Source organism: Siniperca chuatsi, linkage group LG15 (genome assembly GCF_020085105.1).
Source record: "Siniperca chuatsi isolate FFG_IHB_CAS linkage group LG15, ASM2008510v1, whole genome shotgun sequence".
NCBI classification, from domain to species: Eukaryota; Metazoa; Chordata; class Actinopteri; order Centrarchiformes; family Sinipercidae; genus Siniperca; species Siniperca chuatsi.
Window position 1 is genome coordinate 14,922,952 of NC_058056.1, and position 16,832 is coordinate 14,939,783.

At 41.0% G+C, this 16,832-nt stretch overlaps 1 protein-coding gene across 20 annotated transcripts in view; it reads right to left on the minus strand.

The window, feature by feature from the left end:
• The window catches only part of eml1 (EMAP like 1), a 51,659-nt gene that overhangs the window by 11,416 nt on the left and 23,411 nt on the right, over positions 1–16,832 (minus strand). For 5 of the 20 annotated variants that reach the window (XM_044166010.1, XM_044166009.1, XM_044166014.1 and 2 more), the window contains 7 exons: positions 10,378–10,560; positions 10,003–10,056; positions 7,366–7,504; positions 5,624–5,671; positions 4,587–4,715; positions 4,325–4,353; positions 2,167–2,193 (listed from right to left, as the gene is read on the minus strand). In XM_044166010.1, coding sequence (XP_044021945.1) covers positions 2,167–2,193; positions 4,325–4,353; positions 4,587–4,715; positions 5,624–5,671; positions 7,366–7,504; positions 10,003–10,056; positions 10,378–10,560 — 609 coding nt within the window. Of the gene's footprint in view, positions 1–2,166; positions 2,194–4,324; positions 4,354–4,586; positions 4,716–5,623; positions 5,672–7,365; positions 7,505–9,102; positions 9,204–10,002; positions 10,057–10,377; positions 10,561–12,695; positions 12,745–16,832 lie in introns of those variants that run through there. The other 15 variants (XM_044166002.1, XM_044166001.1, XM_044165999.1 and 12 more) reach the window with 9 other exon arrangements.

Sequence of the window (16,832 nt, forward strand, 5' to 3'; positions counted from 1 at the left end):
TTTATTATTATTTTTATTAGGTGATGCTAAAAAAACCTGCTAACTCTCTGCAACTTTGGTATGAGAGGACATGTGGAACGCACATTGACAAGATACCGCCATATGGCGTTTTTAATGGTACGTGTCTGGAATAAAGCCATGAATTTGGCTCTGTACTGACTGGCTTGGGCATATTACAGCTTGTTAACTGGAATAAACAATTATATCTAGAGAAGCAAGTATCACTATTCTGTATTGCCAGACTTGATTAGTTAGTAACAAATCTGGAAGTACTGGCTGGGAGACTTGATAGGGCTGCGATAACTGGGTGTATCAAGGGGAGAGTATGATGACAAACTCCCTGACTTTCTCAACTGGAGGTTAAAACTCGGGGGCTTTCTGGCCGGTGGCACCTTGGCGGCACCGCCCTTTCTGGCCGTACTGGCCTTGCTGCTTTCTGAGGTTTGTTGGGGGTTGGTGGCTGAATGGGTCGTGATAGCCGAAGCCGCGGGGCTGCCGCTGGTCCCCGTCCGTTTGGCAGAGCGGCTGAGGTATATCTGTACTGTGACTATAATGTAGATGGGGGACAAGAGCAGAGGAGCCGATGACGGAGAGGGGTGGTGGAGGTTGCCAGGGCCAGTTGGGTGGAGGGGGCCAAACAAGGACAAGCAGGGCGAAGGAGCAAGAAACGTAAAGGGTGGAGGAGGTTGGTAGATTAAGTTAGACAGATTTGTGTCACATTTAGTAAAAGCATCTTAAAATTGGCAAGACACAAACTATCAAAAGGAAACTTGGGAACCCTTATTATACATCACCAGCATGTTGAATGCTATCATCAAATACTGGGATCCTGGGAAGTAGTAGTTATTAAAAAATTATTAAATATAATAAAAAAAAAAAAAATTCACTGTCTTACATGAGTAAGATGCTGCCTCGCTGGCCTAAATCAGTGGTTCCAAACCTGGGAGTCAGGACCCGTGCAAGGGGTCACAAGATTAATCTGAGGGGCACGAGATGATTAACGGGGCAAGAGAGAAGAACAATAATGTTTTGATACCAAAAAAAAAAAAACATTCTGATCTTTGCTTTTGTTTTGTGAAATACTACAAAGTTTTACCTTCAGGACTCTAATAATTATTCAGATGAAACAAACTGAAAGGTTTAAGGGAGAAAATCACTTTGATTAAACTGCTCACAACACATAGGTGTACTGTATGACAAGGAGGCGCAAGCAGACACTTCATTTTAAGGGGTCACCAGCCAAAAATGTTGAGAACCACTGGTCTAGATGCTTTCAAGGGTAAAAACTGGTTGTTTAAGGAATGAATTATCCTGTAACAAGACTGGGTAAACAGCAATATATCTGTGAGGAAATTAACTTTAACTCCAGTCTTGGCAGCTTTGTGAATTCTTTGCTAAAGGGGATTCCACACAAACAGACTATACGTCAGGCCATGTGAGAAAACTACAAGCAGTAAAATCAAACAGACTTCAGTAGGAACTACCCAAAAAAGGGATTTAATGTGTTTGTAATGCAAATATTCATTTTGAGGGCAGGAAGATAATAAGCGCAGCGGCAAATCTACTCGCTCTGAACTGCAGCGAGGAATGTCAGAACAGAGGATTTAAGTGTTCGCAGAAAAACTCAAAGCGACTGCGAGGAAGCAACTGTCAGAAATCCTTGTGTTGTTACTATGGTGACAGTGACTAAATGCCTATGAGCGAAAAAGTGAGGCTGTGAGCGCACACACACATGTGAAGCAGCAGCTTCATCCGCAGTTAAACAACAAGTGTGGAGACACAAGTGAACTGCAAACACTGTAATCACACTCTGATGCAGCTCTCAGTGGAGGTTAGGTAGGATGTATGTGTGTGTGTTAGTTAATTCAGTCTAAAAACAATAAAGGGAAGGTAACTCTCTCTCACACACACACACACACACACACAGACTTTGTCAACCCACTCCTGCCCCTGTCTGGACGGCTCCCTGATCATTGCACCAAAGGGAATCTCTAAATTTTCAGATATCAACAGGATGTTTAAGAAGAAAAATCCAAGCAGGATATGAATAAAAATTTCAAAATAATAGTCCTGATTTTATCCTTTGCACGTACAGAGATCAAAACAAATCATCTGCAGTGTCCAGAGAGCAGTGTAGGCCGGGGGCTTTTGGGGGGGGGGGCCTACCTTTGCAGTGGGTCACACGTCGCATCCCTTGTAAAAAGGTCAGAAAGAGACAAGCACCAGGTGAGGGGTGACATGGCTTCCTCACTTCCTGGTCTGTCCTAATATGAGGACACTTCCTGTTTCCTGGCGTTAATGAACAGCAGCTTCTGTCCTTAATGCTCTTAATGAATCAGTGCTCCTTCCTTAATGGTCTAAATGAATCAATGCTCATTTCCTGCGTGATGGTGTCCCACCCTCTGCTCCAATGTGGTGAGTAATTACATTTATCTGCCTACTTGCCTGTTTTCACCTTTGTTTAGCCATCTACAAAGAAGAAAAAAAACTCGACTTGATTTGGCATTTTTTTCTAGCATTTATCTTTTAATCAACTGTTGTTTCTAACTATTCTTTATAATGTAAAAGTAAAAAGAGCAAACACGTGTGCTTGCAGCACATTTTGTTGTATCAAATTAACCACTTTGCATCAATCACTTCATGTATTGCAGGTAAGCATTATATTGGCAGAATTTACTGTTACAATTATCATTTGTATTGGTTAACTGTCACCCGTGACAGTTTATGTCCATGACACTGTCCTGATTATGCCGCTTTTCAGATTATTTATCTATAATTAATTCAAATGTCCAATAAGTGGTGTCCAGTAATAATAATAAACCCTGTGGCTCATTTTCTCCTAATAGTCAGCGTCCTACATCAGGTAGCAACAGCCATATTTAAAGAGCATTAACTGGCTAGACTTTCACAGTCGCATAATGATATGTGATTTATTGCTGGGGATACTGACTGCAGTAACATTTCTACCACGTAATCTGATGGTTACAGTTTGCAAATACACAAAGAACATGTATTAGTCGGTTTTATATGTTGATCATATTTGCTATAATTGGACCTCAAACAAAAAAAAAACAAACTAAAGGTAGTGGAGTGGGTCAGTAAGCTGTACCCCATTTGAACTTTTCTAAATGCATCTGCCTCTCCAGGAGTCTGTGGAGTCTGGTTAAGCTTTGCTAGGATGCAGCCTAAACTGAAGAAAACCAAGCAAATGAAAAACAGCTGCTCACTTTGAATAAAAATCAATAGCATGCTGGAGATGGAAATTCTGATCAATACTAATTTAATTTCATATTCAGTCCCATTGTCTTGTCACCGTGTGTCTCCTGATTTATATGTAAAGAATAAACTGTGTGTGAGATGGTTCGCTTGTCTTGTGTCTTCTGGAAATACTGTATTTCCTGTCTCATTATTGTAGCCATAATAACTATGGGTGATGCTAACTTTGTACTTGCCACCTCCATCATAGAGATTCAGGAAATGTAGACTCCAAACAAACAAACAATGTGTATAAAGCTTCCTAAAGCATTCCAAATACATTTCAATTTCACATAAATAATTAAAAACTTTTGTTAGGCTAGTTTGGTTAGTTGGTTGCCGTAAATTTAGCTACGATAGCTAATCTATGGGGCTACTTCTGTGTTTTAGTTGGACTCAGAGACAAGTGTTTGAAATGACTTGTGTAAAATTTATTTGAAAAGCTTTAGGAGGCTTGCGCTGCTTGCCAAAATATACTGTTTTGCAGAACTCCACATCTCCTCAGTCTGTGCACAACAGAGGTTGAGCACAAAGTTTTTATGACCCATAGTCAGAATGGCCACAATTATATAAGTACAAGAAACTGAAAAATACCTTTAATTGAATTTAAATGAAAAATCCTTAAATTGTACAGTTGAGTTCAATTTAAACAACGCAGAAAGAGTTTATTAAAAAGAAAAGATGAATGCAAGTGTGGATGTGAAGATGTAGTAATGGATGAAGTGGACTGGTTACTTGTGAAGGAATGGATCATGGAAAAGATGAATGTTTGACACTAATGTTTAAGACACAGCATTATGTAAAGAAGCCCTCAGTGGTCCTCTGTGTGCAGAAAACAGTTCAAGGCACTGACTCAAATTATTATTATATTATGTCTTGTTTTGGGAATGTACAAAAGATAAATTATTCTTCATTTTGACAGGATTCCTTCAAAAATGCATTGACCTTTAACTGACACGGGGGAGCCACTGAGCATCTGGTGTGTAATGGCTCTCAGTGGGTTGTATCATAGTATGAAACTATCATAGCTGTCAGGCTACAGAGCCATAAAAGAGCCTCTAGTTCTTACCTGCATTGAACACTGGATCCCTCTGTTTGCTGCAAAGTAAATGAGTAAACAGACAGCTGTCATTCAGCATCTCGCCTCCAGATAAACCATTTTATGTTTTTGATTTGAAAGTGCTTTATAAGAAGATCAGTGTGTTTTCTGCTGGAAAAATCAAATCAAAACACAAACAGCCTCCTATCTTGTGTGGACAGAAACCATAACTGAAAATTAATGTGTGAGCCACTAACTGGGGAAAGCTGATTTAACATGATGTCCGTGTTACCTGTCACTTTTTTTCCCGCTGGAATTGCTACCGGTGGATCCGGCACGAGTTCGGTTTCCCTTGGAGTCGCCCGAATCTTTCCGCGTAAGAGTTCCCACATGTTCGTTTGAGTTGGCTCTCCTCACAGTGCTGTGGTGAGAGGGAAGGTGGACAGAGGCAAAAACAGACAGAGGGGAGGGGGAAGCACAAGAAATAGGTCATAAAACTACCTGACGCTGCTTTTCTAAAAAATGCCCTCTGGTAAAGTAGCTTTTGAAAGTATGTACGAGGAAGGTATTTATTTCATAATTCAGCTCGGATCTGCCTCACATTAAAAAATAAGTGTGACTCTTTAAAACAGTGTCAGAGAGAATTTGCACTAAAAGAAAAGAAAAATATAGAAATGTGGATAACTGTTGTTTCCTCACACTCATATACTCTCTCTTTACTCCACTCTGGTGATCATAACTACAATGTCAGTACAGACCTGTGTACAAATCTGCATATTGATGGTGCAGACAGCCTGCCTATTCACAACAATGAAAAGGCTCCATCAGCAATCCAATGGCCAGTAGGCCCAGTCACCTAATCCACCCTATGGGAGAAAAGTCTATTCAAATCCTAAAACTGGCCGGTGGCCGTTATCCCTTCTGGAGAGCCTGTGTGTGTTTGTTCAGTAAAGAGAAGAATAGAATAGAATGAGGAGAGAGAGAGAGAAGCTGTTGTTTGCTGTGTTATCCCACGAGGAATCATAGTAATTGGGCCACAGGGGAAGGCTGTTGTGTGTAAACCGGCACTGATGGGATTGTGACCAATCTGCAGTTTAGACTAATCCCAGACACAGACAGTAAACAACACAAACAGTGCTCCGAAGAACACCGATTTAAACAATAAACAGTGAATATTAGTAATGAGACAAATGGTGAAAGGAAATGTCACAGTTATCATGTAACTGACTGATTTAATAACTGAAAATACTGGTTAGCATGCATCGGAGCTGTGATACGGCGATGATGTTATATTGTGACCAGTATACTGAAACTTGGTGATCCTCTCACCTGAGGGGCAGGTAGAGAATTCTGGTAGAGCGAGACAGAGAAGACAAACTGGACAGATTGGCAGGACATCACATTGTAGGTGGACGGGACATAAACAGGATATATACATCATAGTTGGAAAGGACATATTATCAGAAAGAGACAATACAGGAGAGGACATGCAAGACAGGAAAAATGGGAAAGACAGACAACACAAATATAAACAGAGGAGACGATTGATGACTCAAACTCAAATCTCTCTTGCCACCTCACAGTATTAAATCTATACTAATCAAAAATTTCTATGAAGAGGATTGTGGAGTTCACAGACAAGGCGACTGCAGCAATTTAATGTCAAGGAGATGTCCCTAAAATTTTGAACATTCAGTGTAAGTAAAAATTCAAACCCTCCATTTAGCACAGTAGCAAGAAAAGTCATTCACTAGCTTCATTTATATCCACGTAGACACTGAGGTCATGTGCTGGGTTTAAACAACCTGAAGGGAATTAAAAACATATACAGGTATTTTATTGGCTCATTCCTGTATTTTCTACACTCAATATATTTAAATTTGTCAATTTAAAGGCCAATAAATAAATACAATAATTTGTTCTAGGCTTTGTGGAGAAGGCTTTGAAAGCACTGAAGCATTTAGACCTCCATGGTGGAAAATTTAAAGAAAATATAATTGAGCAAGAAATTACCTCTTTATTTCTGGCGAGGTTGCATTAGGGGGGACTTGGGCTCACGACTTTGGTATTTCTAAAATACCATGGCTACGGCACTGTATCCAAGCAAACAACTAGTCTGATAAAGCGCCAAAAAAGTCATTGAAAAGTCACATTGTTTTCGAGTACAAGTTCAAAGTAGAAAGACTCAGTTAAGCTTGAAACACAAGCAAACTCCAGGAACAACAAGGAAATACACAGACCAAATCACATTTCCTGCATAGATACTGTCTTGCTTGGTGTTTGGGGTTTGTTTCTATCTACCATCCTCATACTGGTTACATTTCAATCTGCAGAGCCATTTCTTTACTGTCCTCTCCAGTAAACCTCAAGCTGAGAGTCAGTGAGCATTAAAAGTATCTCACTCTCAGTATTGGAACACATCCCCGGAGCAGAAATAAACGCACACATGGAAAATGAAGGAAACAACTCCGCAGGGGAGTTCACAGCTGCTCGGACTGGAGCTGGTCCCTGCTGTCTGCAGAGCTTCATTTGATTATGGTAATGGCATCCAGAGATGGGAAAAGGATATTGTGCCCCTGACAGACAAGATTGATAACCTGTGCTCTACACGCATGTATAAACACACACACACACACACACACACAACAGAGAAGCAGAGTTTTGATGACAAAACTGTTTCTCTGTTTATCAGCCTTGTTAAATGTCAGTCGCTTTGGCTGACATTTAATATGAAACAGGACAGGACAGAAAAAATGTCTCGAGACAAATAAAATGTCTGGAAAGAAAGACGTGATACATGTAAGGCCTCACAACCTGGCCTACATGCAGCTTATATCTGGATTTAACACATTTACAACAGTGTTAACAAGGCACAAAGGTTCAGTAAAGCAACACTACAAAATCTACTGAATTTGGAAGAACACGACTTAGAGCTGTAGCCCAAACCTTCGTGTCTAACACGTCAAAAGTTCCCTACAAATGTGAATACACTCCTTAAAATATTATAGAATAGTATAGAACAGAATCAACAACTTATTTAAGTGGCTAAGGATTATGTTTGTTTTCCTCACCTCTTGTTGGCTGGTGTGCTGGTGTCCTTCCTGGATCCAGATCCAGATGGGGAGGGCAGAGTCCCGCTGCCTTTCTTTGGTAGGATGGTCCCATTGTTCACTGTGGGCCGTAACGGCAAGGTGGCAATCATTGGCCTGGCTGAAAAAAAAAAGACAACAGCATAGTGTGTTCAGAAAAAAAGCTGGATACAAGACTACTATCAACTGATGTGGAGTCGTTAAAATAACTTGTGAGAGTGAGCAGTTACAGAATCCTGGTCAGAAAAATTGCATTTCCTGGTGTGTAATATTATCTTCATAATTAGTGAAATGACGTAACAATCTGTAAAAACCTGTATTTAAACATAGTGTGGCGTCCCAGGAGGGCGCAGTGGAAAGCCTCCCAGCATGCACTGGGGTAACAGGTTTATGGACACCACTCTCTGTTTATGCATGTTTCTACAACATTACTAGTATTATTGTGTTTGACTTTTTGTTCTATAGTGTTCCCACTGCTCCTGCAGTTCATTTTAATTAAAAACAAACAGTATTAACTCTGAAGCATACCAAAAGTCAAAGTTTTGTTTTTGCCTATAAACTTTGCTTTGTCCACCATCTGCCATAAGAAATGTGTAATTACTGAGATATCACTGTCCACTTGAGTGTGGAATAGGTCGAGCTCTCTCTTTGTTTGTTGTTGGTTAATGCAGTAATGATGGTAATAAAACAATTTGAATTGAAACATAACACTTGGTTATTTTAATTAATATATAGTGTACCAATTATTGTTGCAGCTTTAAACACCATACATATAATAATAGTCCCTCTTCATCATGGTCTTCAGTGAGGGTTCAAAGAGATATGAAATAACTGCACAGTGGAACATATCATAAGGATAGAAGTCGAGGCAGCACATGAGATTACTATTCCAGAGACATCCCAAATGTAATCCAAATAAGAATTATCTTAATTTAATGTTTTTTTTTCTCATTTTACTGAATGTTGTTCTGTTTCAATCACTTTTCCATACAGATGATGTTTGTTTCACTATCCCCGTGGGGTAAAGTAATTTAGATTATGCTTTCCCCAGCCTCTTACCCTAACCTTAACCATCACAACTAAATGCCTAACCTTAACCCTTACCCTAATACTAACCTAACTGTAACCTGTACCCTAAAACCAAGTCTTAACCCTCAAAAAGCAGTCTCTACCCCCGGGGAACTCAGTTTTTGTCCCCACGGTTAGTGTGCATTCAGATTAAAGTCCCCATTGGGATTTAAGAACATGAAACACACACATGCACATGCACACATGCCACTCAGGCAGGCCCAGAATAACAAATCCAAGCTGCAGCTTTATCTGCAGTGATAAATATTTAATAGACACTGTTCATCCAGCAGACACGCACACACATGCATGCACACAAAGGCCTACACACACATACTGCTCTGTTATCTTTCATGTAGTAATTACGCAGCAGGGGCAAACTGACGTTGTAATTTTGTTAGCATGATAAAGAAGATGAATGTGTTTCTGTGTGTCCACGACAGTCCTCATGCAGCTTGCGTGTTAAGCTTTCAGATCATTGTGTTTCAGCAGAGGGCAGCAGGCTGCTGGCTCCCTGCAGCTAAAAGTGGAGAACAATAAGGGAGAGCAGCTCTGAGTCTGAGTCATCCTCCAGCTCCCAAATCAAACTGAAACTTCATTCGTCCACAGTCACTTCGGAGACTGAAACCGGCAGCAGCTCAGAATCCTTACCTGCTTCTGTTTCATCACTCAAATGCACATTTGAGGAGAAAAAAAGTCAAAAGTGCAGCTGATTTCACATGCAGACTTCATCAGCCTCTTGGGTGAAGATGCTATTTGAGAGACAGATTGTATCAAACACACCTCAGCTGAAAATCGACACATGCTGTATTGTTACATAATAAAAGCACAACAAAAACGGAAAATAATATCATCGATCAATCTATGATGTTCAATGCTTTCTTATTCGGTGATGATATAATGTGTTTCTTTTTTTAAACTTATGTTAGGTCTGTTTCCTACATTTCTCACAGTGACTTTACTGAGAGAGAACCGATGAGAACATGCTGCATTCAGCTGTGTGACATCAGATGGAGAGAGCAACAGTAAAAGGGAAAATAGTTTATCAAGTTAAGTAAATTAAGAGTTGTGCCTTTTGAGGAAATAGCTGAATTTAATTCTGGACTATAGAAGCTAAACTGAGAGAGGTGTTGTTTGAACTCTAAGTTACAGGAATAGTTTTTATAGGAGTAGTCATTGTCCTTTAACAGAAAGGTTGCATACACAGAGGTAAACACAAAATGTGTGCTTAGCAGCTTATTCTCACTAAGTTGTGACAGTCCGTTGATAACTTTAAATTATCAATGAGTTCTTGGACTCAAAAACACTAAAAAGAGGCATGATAAGTGTATATACTGCAGACACAAATGTCCCCTGGTTAACAATAAATCTATCTCTATCTTCAGACTCAGGTGCAGTGCATTGACCTCAGGCAGTGCAGTACTGAAAGTAAATGTGTGTTTCGTAGTGAAATACTACACTATATACAACATAATACTAGCAGGCAGTGACTGAAATGTGCTTTTTGTTAACAGGCCTGGTTAGTGCAGACAGACTTCACAGTCAGCCTACCTGGCTTCCCAACATTGCTGTCTGCTGAGGGAGACTTTCTCATCAAAGCAGGTTCTATACACATAACGCACAACACGTTTAACGACACAACACAGTCCGGGAGAAGGGAGGACAGGAGGGAGAGGAAGAGGAGATCGACAACTAGTCAGAGGAAAGAAATAAGTGGGATTTGAAGGAGACATCATTATGAAAGAGAGAGAACAAAGTGGAAAAGGAGAAAAAGGATACCTCCAACAAAGTGCATGTAAGCCAGAATGTGTGTGTGTTCTCATGAATGGCAAAGTTGTACCAGAAAACCTTCTGACCCCCTTGCTCGACACCCCAGAAGAAGTAACTGAAGAAGCCAATAAAAAAACATGCTCATGTATGTGTTACCTTTGGTGGGTCCTCTGCGTGACCCCATGGCCTGCTGCTCCTCAGAGGCGTTGAGCCGGCGCACCACGTCGGCCAGAGCAGACTTTAACAGCTGAATCTCGTCCTCCTGCATCTGGACCCTCTGCTCCAGGGAGGCGATGCGGTCGGTCACCTCCATACTGCTGGCTGCTGATGCACTGTCATCTGAGGAAACACATTGGGAAATATGCTTATTCATTTTACTGTCAAGAGTTAGATAAGAAAATTGACACCACTCTCATGTCTGTGCGTTCGATATGAAGCTACAGCCAGAAGACAGTTAGCTTAGCTTAGCATAAAGACTAGAAAGAGGAGGAAACAGCTAGTCTGGCTTATTCCAAAGGTAACAAAATCCACCTTGCCAGGCAGCCAGCAGAGACTCCAGGAAGTCACTGCTGCCAGCCAAGAAATAGTCCTGCACATAACCCCCCATAAAACCACAACTTGCCGTCTTAACACTACGTGAAAATGTGTGTTTGTGCAACATGGCGACGTCTTATTTTCCGGTGATTATACACTAATGAAAACATACTTAGAAATGGTATATTCCATTTCTGCCAATAGCTCCTCCTAAATGTTACACACTGGACCTTTAAATGTCTGTCAGTTCTTTGAGCTTAAACTAACTTAAATTATTATCACCTCTCCACCTGATACCCAGTGGACCCTGGTGGTCTGTGCTTGGCCTCTGCACAGACCACCAGGGTCCACTTCATTAATGATAACACACACACACACACACACACACACACACACACACGCAGGGCCTCCTCCATTAAGACTTTGATGTCACAGTGGCTTGATGAAATATTAATGTAAATTACTGCTGTGTTTTAACAGTCTGATGCATTATGCATTAGAGAGCAGGCATCTGGTGATTAGGCAGATCTGCAGTCTGTGTTGCTTCTAAGAATCTGAGCTGAATCCCGGCTGCCTGATAACATTATGGAAATGTGAGGAAGCTCTTGACTTCTGTAAATAGCATTCTCAAACAATCACTTGAAACACACTGAAATGTGTGGAATGTGTCTGAATTCAAACAATCTGGTGAAAGCAAAGTGATGTGATGAGCCTCTGAGTCTCTTAGATAAACAAAAACTGTTCAGGGGATTCAGGACATCCCTGACCAGAGCCTCTGCACAAATATTTGCTTGTAGATAAAAAGACCCTTTCAGTGTATGATATTTTTATTAACAAAACAATTTCAATCATTGCTGCAATAACACACACTTGGGACACAAGACATAACATTACTTAATATTGCAACATTAAAGCTTGAAAAGTAAATTACCTAACTTATTAACAAATATGAATTTCCAACTGAACAACAAAGGTGTTTTTCAATATCATAATATCATGGAACAAGTGTAATACTGATGTTTGTTGCTAGTCTTACTTGACAAATTATTAATAAACATTATATTAGTCATTACTGGCATTAAATAAGTAATTTCTTAATTGATGCAAAAATGTCAAAAAATGTGCACATTCAGGTAGAAACCCCCCAAAACATTAGACCATGGTTATCTTACAAATTTAGTTCTTGACGTATAAATAATTATTGAAATAATGTGGTACTTGAGTCTGTGTGATTGCAAGACTGCCACATTTGTATAGATACACTTTTTTATGCATCACAGCAAGTATTCAGAAGTACATAATCCCATAAGGTCCAATGAAGCCATTTTGATTTAATTGGCAGAACATGCTGGAAAAGCAATTTCACAGATTTGATTATGAGTGGACAAATTCCATTAGTGAGCTGGTTATGAATTGTTTTAGTCGGAGAGACCCTCGATGAGACAGAATGGTAAATTGGTGCATTAGGCAGATGGGACACTTGTTTTGTTTTGATTGTAGCAGAAAAATGGAAATCTGAACAGATTCAGGATGGCTGAATCAACCAATTACTGTTCACCTGTTTTATTTGGCTGGAATCCCTTTAGTCACTGTCACAGCCATTACTGGTGTCTTGTGATTAACACACACATAGATTTCACTAAAACACTGCTTCACATTGACAATGCACCACCCCAGCCTGTGAGATTCCATAATGAAAACTCCCCATCTGGAGAAATGGAGTCAGATGAAAACTGCAGGTCCACAATCTAATACAGTACATTACTCCCAGCAGTGAAGTACAATGAGAAATATGTCTGCTTTAGTTTATATGCTCATACATTCACTTACAGAAAGATTTCTCCTCAAAGGAAATGCTTTCTTGTTTCATAACGCAAGCCAGTCTTACTTCTTCCTCTGAACACACTGATAAAACTGGATCTTAATAACTTGCTGCTCACCTGAGATGCTGTCTTTAAAGCAGCCCTTGTTCATATTCACCAATATGCCAATGTGTGTCACAGAGTGAATATCCAGAGATAAAGCTTCTATTATATGTTCAGCATCTGTTGTGGGTCTGCTCCCAACACTGACACAATGACAGCATGATACCATCAGTCGTTGAAGTACAATGACTGGTTGTCACGGCCGTGGTTCCCCAGCTCTGTGCTAACATCCTCCATCTGTCACCCCGCTCCCCGGTAAAAAAACCTCTGGGGCAAGTTAACGCCCCAGTAACACATTCACAGGCAGGCGGAAAATCAAAAAAGTCAGTGGAGCTTAAGTTTGGTGTTTGTTTTCATACAGACGAATGTGTGTTGATAGTGTGACATCCAGTGTGGATCCGGCTAAATTTGCTCTTGATGTGACAGCACTCTTTGGGGCTCAGGTCACATGATCTCTGTCCAGAGAGTCAGAATCAGTAAGATGTCAATCTTCATTTAACAACAAATCCATCATCACACACACCCCTGGACACTCGTGTCTCTCTTTCATCCCCACAAAAGCAGATTATTACACCCCACCAGTCACCCCTCGCTCCAGTGCACTATTCACACCTGTCAGCTGGCTGCTTAAATTACTTCATTTCTGTCAGTCTTCTTCAGTGTCTCTCTGACTGTCTTTTTCTGTCCCCCTCTCATTATCTGGTCAATGTGTAGCTGGGTCACAAATCCGAGATGGATCTCTGAGCCTATCTATCTGCTCGCCCTAATGCATTGTGGCATGCTGCTCCCTATTACCTTCCTCTGCAAGGCGATGTCATTCTGGCAGGACCACCTGCCTGCTTAAGTGCTTGTCCATCAGTTCAGCCACAGGAACTCAATGAGGGCCAAATAGAAAACAGGAACTCTCCTCCGTTAATTTTTCTTGCTCTAAAATAACCACATCTGTCCCGACTTTCATCTCCACCTTATTTCTGGTCATTTACTGACCTCACCGTCATCAATGATGAACACTGGAGCGTACACATATGCTCTGACCCATTTCCCCCTTCTGCACTCTCATCAACCACAAAGATCAATACACTGAAGGGGTAAAAAGACTAAAATAATCCTGGGTAAACGCTTCAGATCAACACAGAGAGAGCACTCTCACATTTTAAGCAATGCAGGGCGACCTCATGTATAAAATATGTTCTGCGGCAGCCCTGTGTTGATCAGAGCTGTCTGGCTTTCTAGGTGATCTCACCCCTCCATATTGCTACTATATAAACACGCATGTGAAGATGTGAATATAAATACACACTTAGTGCTCCTGCACACTTTGACTATAACCCACTGACAACCAGAGTGATTGATGTCTATTTTCTTTTCACTCAGCAGTGCAGTGAAGCCAAACAATGAAGCTAAATTGACTTGGTGGAAAGTTCAGCGGCCAGGTTAAGCCGCGCCACAATGGGGGGTTTTGAAAAACCACAACCAGTGTTTGCAGAAAACCAACCGATCAAAGAAACAAGAGGCTGCAGGAAACGGCCTGTCACAACATTATGACAACCATTCCTGTTTTTGAGAAAGAAAGGGAGTGCTGATACCACACTGCTGGCACATCTATCTACAAACTGGATGCAGATAGCAAACAGCGCTTTGACAGCTGGTTTTAATGTCATAACATGAATGCACACGGCCAGGTGGTGCGCTCCCATAGTGCCAGTTCAGCTGCAGCACATTATGCCTTCAGGAAAGTCATTTCTCCCAAGACCAATGAGTCACACTTATTAAACAACCTGACTTCAGTTTGCTGATGGCTTCACTAATGGAAGTCCAGACCTAATCATAATCAAGTGGCATGCAGGATTTAATTTCATGCCCAGAAGTAAAGGAGGTAGTGATTTAAAGACAGGCAGGGAGAAACGTAGAGGGATAAGATGGAGACAGAGCTGAATGAGAGTGAATGAACGTGTGGCAGTGAATAACCTTGATAATAAAACAAGACTAAGAGTCTACAGACATGCTAGCAACTCTGTGAGGCTGTAAGTAGGCATAGCGATGCTTTGAGCTAAATGCTAGAATGCTAATATGCTCACAATGACAATGCTTACATGTTGATGTTTAGCATATATTGTTTGCCATGTTCACCATCTTAGGATAGTGTGTTAGCATGCTAACATCTGCTAATTAGCACTAAACACAAAGTACATCTGAGGGATGATGGGAATGTCATTAGTTTTGCAGGTATTTGGTCATAAATAAAAGTATTGGACAAATTAAAATTTGGATGTAATGACGGTGAAAAGCAAGAGGATCACTGAAGTCCGCAGGATTCGTCATCTGGGGACTATGAATGTGTGTACCACATTTCATGGCAATCCATCCATAGCTGTGAAGACATTTAACTCAATGCCACAAATGTCAACTTCATGGTGACGCTAGTGGAAAAGTCTGAGGATCACCAAATGTATTAGGATTCATTCTCTGGGGACCATGAATGTCTGTACAAAATTTCACAGCAATCCATCCAGTAGTTGCTGAGATATTTCTGTCTGGAACAGAACCGACCGACCAACACTGCCATCCATACAAAATAAAAAATAAAAATAATAGGAATGTGTGTGGCTGGCAAAATTTCTTTTTTATATTTTGCAGAGACATAAAAAATGTCATGCTTGAAATTGCAGCATTAAGTAAATTGTAGACAGCACCAGGAATGACTGAAATCATCCATCAGGTATGTCAGCAAAATGAAAAATTGCAAAACCAATTGAGTTAAAGATCTGAGGAAGAAAAGAGAAAGACAGAAATAGAGGAGAAAGAAAGAGTTACTTAAAGTGTCATCAATCCCGCGTGTCACCTGCAGCAAGCAGCGGATGACCTGACAGAGGTGTATTAGCTAATCAACTGGCCAGATTAGGGAGACAGATGCTTGGTTTACAAGCTGCCTCTGATGGCTCCTGCTGGACCGGAGCTTAGGGGCTATAAATAGATGGAGGTGGATCAGAGAAGGGGAAGCCCTCACACACGACCTGAGTCGAGTGGGAGAGAAACATGGCAGGGAGAGCTTGCTTTCATGTCAAAATAGAAGCACTGAAAAAAATCACACAAAGACTGACAAAGGGATAAAGGAGAGAAAGATGGAGCTGTAAATGTGTGTGTGTACAGGTCATAAAGAGTGTGTGTCTGGGTCGAAGAGGAGCATGAAGAGAGGCCCACGGGAGATCCTACTGTCCTTGTACGAACATGTTAAACCCTTCCTTCCTCCCATCAGCTACATCCTTCCTGGGGTCAAACTCAGGTCAAACGGGATGATACAGCTCTCCTACCTTGCTGCTCTCACCATCACACAGACTCCCACACACACAAGTACTGGCACACACACACACACACACACACACACAAAAACAGAGATGCAGGAGCCAATCATGTGTAAAACCACTGATACACAAGCAGAACCTGGTATGACTGAATGCAAGAACAGATAATGCAACAAACACCATCAGCATTTCTGTCTGCCTGTGCAGAGTATGTCTGACTTTTTGGGAGAGCAGAGAAACCCACCCCAGTAATTTTGGTACAGTCCCTAATGCCTTTCTGAGACAGTGTCAGGAATCTGTAAGCCACAAAGACAGAGATAGGGTGGGAAAGACAATAAAGTAGAAAGACATGGCCCACTGAGGCAGAATAACTCCTTAACGCTAACACATATTGTATATATCCTGCTTTGACAAAACTCACACACACACACACACACTCTCCTCTGTCAAAGAGGAAGTGTTCACGGTGTGGCAGACGGATTATGCTGGATATGTGGAGCAGATCTTGCTCAATGCTAGTGATCCCTAAACTCAGGGGGTTTGAGCTTAGCAGCAGGCTGGATTTGTATTCTGTCTCTCTCTCTGTCTCTAACCTCTTTCACCTCTCTCTCTATTTGTCTGTCTCCATCTCACTCACGAAACTCTGTTGAGATGGATTTTTGAAACAAGGCCAGAAATGAATTGACTTTGGGAGTATTTTTATTGTCTCTAATATTTGTCCTCTTTCTCTTACTCTCTTCTATGTTGCTCGCTCGAATGAGTGAAATTATCTTTAGTGGTAGACTGTTTAGAAGGATGTGCAGATGTCAGAGAGTGTGATATTTGGAGGATCAATACGCTAAACTGCAGC